The sequence below is a fragment of the Rhagoletis pomonella genome, unplaced genomic scaffold (assembly GCF_013731165.1).
Source record: "Rhagoletis pomonella isolate Grant_MI unplaced genomic scaffold, Rhpom_1.0 Rhpom_scaffold_00002, whole genome shotgun sequence".
In the NCBI taxonomy this organism is placed as follows: domain Eukaryota; kingdom Metazoa; phylum Arthropoda; class Insecta; order Diptera; family Tephritidae; genus Rhagoletis; species Rhagoletis pomonella.
Window position 1 is genome coordinate 24,162,649 of NW_023458556.1, and position 5,319 is coordinate 24,167,967.

The 5,319-nt window shown below is 50.0% G+C and overlaps 2 protein-coding genes across 3 annotated transcripts in view; one reads left to right on the forward strand and one right to left on the reverse strand.

The window, feature by feature from the left end:
• Positions 1 to 5,319, reverse strand: part of LOC118733322 (D-2-hydroxyglutarate dehydrogenase, mitochondrial-like) — a 468,040-nt gene that overhangs the window by 430,522 nt on the left and 32,199 nt on the right. The gene's annotated exons all lie outside the window — the stretch shown is intronic.
• LOC118734497 overlaps positions 77 to 5,319 on the forward strand; it is a 7,167-nt gene continuing 1,924 nt past the window's right edge. Inside the window, exons 1-3 of the mRNA XM_036464216.1 lie at positions 77 to 886; positions 1,043 to 3,271; positions 4,001 to 4,542. Coding sequence (XP_036320109.1) covers positions 77 to 886; positions 1,043 to 3,271; positions 4,001 to 4,542 — 3,581 coding nt within the window. The remainder of the gene's footprint in view (positions 887 to 1,042; positions 3,272 to 4,000; positions 4,543 to 5,319) is intronic.

The window sequence follows — 5,319 nt, forward strand, 5'->3', positions numbered from 1 at the left end:
CCCTACCACAAATCTAGAGGGATTTTCAGTCGATTTGAAGCTAGACCCGATTGCTATCCCGGCGTTTGATGGAGACATGTGTAACTGGCTGGCTTTCAAAGATGCTTTTGAAACGCTTGTACATCGGTCCTCTTACACTGAAGCGTATAAGTTGGGTAAGCTACGGCAAGCAGTCAGTGCGAGCAGTGTACCCTTAGTTGGAAGTATATACTCTGGTGGCTATGAGGAGGTGTGGAAGGCCTTGAAGGAGCGCTACGACAACAGGAAACAGCTTGCTGAAATACACGTGTCACGCTTCCTTAACCTCAAAGTAGCTGCAGAAGAATCATCGAAGGCCTTACTAGCTATTGTTGACACGGTGCATGAGACGTTGCGCGCATTACGAGTCATGGAGATTCCCGTCAATCAATGGGATGCATTATCGGTGCCAATTGTGGTCTCGAAGCTACCATCTGCTACGAAAAGGGACTGGTGTATGAAATGTTCTTCACACGAAATACTTCTACTAGAAGATCTTCTGAAATTTCTTGAAAGACGGGCGCATAGCATTTCTGCGGAATCTCCGCCCCGACAGCAACGCTCGGTGAAGTCGCACGTGGCAGCTGCTGAGGTGGGACAGTGCGCACAGTGCCGTGGAAGTCATCGTATTATTAAGTGTCCTGCACTCATAGCAATGCCAACAGAGCAGCGGTTCGAAGCAATACGAAATTTGAAGCTTTGCTACAATTGTTTACGGGGTGGACATTCTTCGAGGCAGTGTCCATCGGGAGGTTGCAGGAGCTGTGGCCGCAAGCACAACACCATTTTGTGCCGCGACAAACCTTCGACCATTCTACAGCCAGCCTCACCATCTCCACCCCACGTGTCTAATGAAGGAACCAGTCAAGTAAAATCAACAACTGCTTTGTGACTAGCGGCCCGTGCAGCAGCCACTGTTGCCCAATCCAAGCCAATAACTCTTTTAGCGACAGCACGGGCATATGCTTATGGAGAGGCATTGGTTCAACGCGTGGCTCGTATCTTGTGCGATCCAGGATTGCAGGTTAGCTTAATTACACATCGCTTTGTAAACGCATTACGGCTATTTCGACGGAAGTGCAGTGTTAACATCGAGGGTGTTGGAGCAGCCGTCAACACGCAAGCTAAAGGCAGTGTTATACTTACACTGAAGTCTACAACTACTAAATTTGAGATGCAGATTGAAGCTCTGGTGATACCATTTATCACTTCTCAGACACCTGCCATGAAGGTGGACATGTGCCAGTGGTCCTACTTAAAGGAACTGGACTTGGCGGATATTTGGTTTGGTACTCCTGGAACTATTGACGTTCTTATTGGTGCGGATGTGTGGGGACAAGTAGTGGAGGGTGACATTATCGGCGGACGACCTGATGAACCCTTCGCCCAGCGTACCCGCTTTGGCTCGGTAGTATTTGGCCCAGCAACTGTTTCTTCTACATCGAATGGGTCATCATCGCTCGCACTCAGCGCGTTGCTAGGTGAGGATGAAGTGCGGTTGGAAGAACTGGTTCGGAATCTTTGGAGAATGGATGGCGATTCAATTGATTATGAATCTCATGATGAAGAGTGTGGTCACATCTTTGACTCCACACATCGTCGTACCTTGGACGGGCGCTACGTCGTGCATCTACCACTGCGGCGGGACGCGCCGGTACTAGGCGACTCTTATTCACTTGCGTTGCGGCAGTTCACTCGACTGGAACGCCGCCTGCTTGCTGACCCTACACTACAGGAAAACTATGTGAAGTTTATGCGTGAGTATGCTGCGCTGGGGCATATGGAGCCTGTGCAAGCACCATATTCTCATGACGGGTGCTACTACATCCCTCATCATGCGGTTGTTGGAAAGTTTCGAGTCGTGTTCAACGCGTCAGCGCAAACGAGTACTGGCGTTTCCCTCAATGACATTCAGCTGGTGGGCCCGACCATTAAGGACTCACTTGTAAACATACTGTTACGATTTCGCAGATACCGAGTGGCGATTACCGCTGATATTGAGAAGATGTTTCGGCAGGTGCTGGTTACCTCCGAACATCAGGATCTCCAGAGGATCATAAGGCGAGAGTCACCGGCAGACAATATCGGTGTTTATCGTTTGAAGACAGTCACTTATGGGATGGCGAGCAGCCCTTACAACGCCGTACGTGCCCTTCAACAGTGTGCGGTCGATAACTGCAGTGTAATTCGAGACGAGGATCAGGCGGCTCTTGCTCGAAATGCAATCTTGACTTCGTTCTATGTTGATGACTTTTTGACAAGCTGTGCGAATGCCAGTGAAGGAATAGAACTGGCGAGGAGTGTAGATGCTATTCTATCTTCGGGAAAGTTTAGGCTGAGCAAATGGAACTCAAACGATAATCAGGTAACGATGTGTTTGTCGAGTAACGCCTCTATTTCCAGTTATACATCCAACTCCGGCGAGACTTCGGTCCTGGGCCTTAAATGGGATTCGGTGACTGATGAGTTGTTCTATCGCGTTGAGATTGAGCCGGCAATAGATGTTCCTACCAAGAGAAGCGTGCTTAGGGAAGTCGCTCGACTCTTCGATCCTACTGGTTTGCTATCCCCCGTAGTAATAACGGGGAAGGTTTTCATTCAGAAGATGTGGTCTGTGGGGTTGGCTTGGGACACTCCATTACCCGACGACCTTCGTGAGGAATGGCTGAGGTATCGTTCCAAGCTTAAGGCTCTGAATCAAGTTCGAATCGAGCGGTGGTTGGGTATGGTGCGACATGGCCGGACCACGTTACATGGGTTCTGCGATGCCAGCTCATATGCATACGCGGCCGTTATCTACGTAAGGACAATAGACGATTCCCACGCAACGCCGCTCTCGCTCCTTACTGCACGCACGAAAGTGGCTCCACTCAAAGGCTCAACCATACCACGACTTGAACTCTCGGCAGCAGTGTTGTTAGCAGAAACCCTCCGGCAAGTGCAATCGGCCCTGAGCTTGTCCGAAGCTCCCTACTTTCTGTGGTCGGACTCTGCAATTGTATTATGCTGGCTTAAAAAGCAACCATCAACCTTGAAACCATTTATATCAAACCGTGTTCGCAGGATTCAAGAGTTGACATCTCCAGATCGATGGCGTCACATTCGTTCGGCGCAGAATCCCGCTGATTGTGCTAGCAGGGGCATAACACCGCAAGAGCTGCTACATCACCCACTTTGGTGGCACGGACCCGGTGAGCTAGATAGCTCGGCGCTATATAGTACGGACATACCCCTCAGCCCGGACGAGTCCAAGGTACTTCACGCTGAGGAGCGAACAGTATCGTGCCTGGTCGGAGTGCATCTGGTCCGACCATTGGAAACGCGCAGGCGAGATAGCCATGTCATCTCGTTGACTGAACGCTTCAGTTCCATGCAGCCGTTACTAAGGACGGTGGCCGTCCTGCTACGATGGTTACCGAGACGTCGACACTTTCGTCAACCTGTTGTAAGTGCACGGGAGTTAGATGATGCGCTTGACAGTTTGATCCGGTTGGAGCAAGCAACTAATTTCGCGTCCGAAATTAAGCAGCTGAAGGCCAGCTCAGGTTTGTCGTCTTCAAGTCAGATTCTCTCATTAAATCCCTTCTTAGATGAGCACCTGATCCTACGTGTTGGAGGTCGTCTCCACAAGGCGGAAGTTGAGCACGACCAGCGATTCCCGATGATCTTGCCGAGATCCAGTCCTCTCGTGCACCTCTTAATCCGACAAGCTCATGAAACAACGCTACATGGAGGAGCACAGCTGACGCTGCATACACTTCGTCGCCGTTTCTGGATTTTAAACGCAAGACAAGCTGCCAAGTCCTTTGTACACCACTGCGTCGTATGTCGACGTCACCGAGGGGTGCTCCTCAAGCAGCAAATGGCTTCGTTACCCGGGCAGCGAGTTAAACCTGCAAGACCATTTGTATCCGCTGGGGTGGATTATTGTGGCCCTTTCACTCTACGTGTTGGCACAAAACGCTCTCGCACTCTCGTGAAGACATACTTGGCTATTTTTGTATGCATGGCGACTAGAGCCGTTCACATCGAGGTGGTGGATGATCTGTCTGCGCAAGCCTTCCTCGGCGCTTTTACACGCTTTACCAGTCGGCGGGGTCCTTGCCGCGACTTATACAGCGATAACGGCACGGCATTTGTGGGTGCGAATCGACTGCTCCAGGAAGACGTGGCGGCATGGAACAATGAGAACAATCAACGATCGTTAGCGAGCATGGGCACCCAGCGGCATTTCATCACTCCTAGTGCACCACACCAGGGTGGTCTCTGGAAGGCTGCGGTTAAATCTGCCAAGCATCATCTGGTCCGCTGTGTTGGTTCTCAGACTATGTGGTACACCCAATTGCAGACCCTGGCCGCGCTTATAGAAGCGTGTCTCTATTCCCGTCCGATCACTCCACTGTACGATGACCCAGACGAGAAGTTTGCATTGACACCAGGGGACTTTCTCATCGGAGCACCGCTTTTAGCTGTGCCGGAGCCAGACATACGCGAGATTCCCACCAATCGCTTGAACCAGTGGCAGTGGGTACGACAAGTCCACCAGCAGTTTTGGCAGCGTTGGAGCTCCGAGTATTTGATCACGCTCCAGAGGCGCAATAAGTGGCAGCGACGCGTCCGGATATCCGAGTCAACGATGTGGTGTTGGTGCGGCATGAGAATCTACCACCAACCCAGTGGCGTCTTAGTCGTGTGGTGGCAGTGCATCACGGAGACGACGGAGCCGTCCGAAATGTCACTTTGAAGACTGCGAGTGGATGCATCACCCGAGCTGTTCAAAAGCTATGCTGCCTGCTTGAACAAGATGATTTCGAGTCAGCCGACTCGACCGGGCAGGATGTTTAGAGTTAAGTGTGAACTCATTGTCATGTTTTCTTAACTATCAAACTTGTACTCTATGGCTACCCTAGTTTATCGATAACTATGTATCTACTTTGACATTTCTATTGTTTGCCAAGAATCCATTTGCATTAGTACGGTTTTTTTGTAATATTCATTTTGTTATATAAGCGCGAAACCATCTTGTATACGGTCTATTTTGCGACAATATCTGCAGCAATAAACGTGCGATTTCTAGAGGACATCGTTGGAGTCTTTTATTTAACAAGTCGTGAATACACCAATGTGTCAGATCGGGGAGGGATATAGCATAGAGCTAAGTAATTAGACCCTTTTCCAGCCTGTACACGAATGCATTTGAATTCTACTGAATCAATGTAAGGAAAACTAACTTCTTCAGATGGTATTGAAGAGTCTACAGCGAAGAGTACGCCATCGCCGATTCTGTCCTCCCTATCTTGC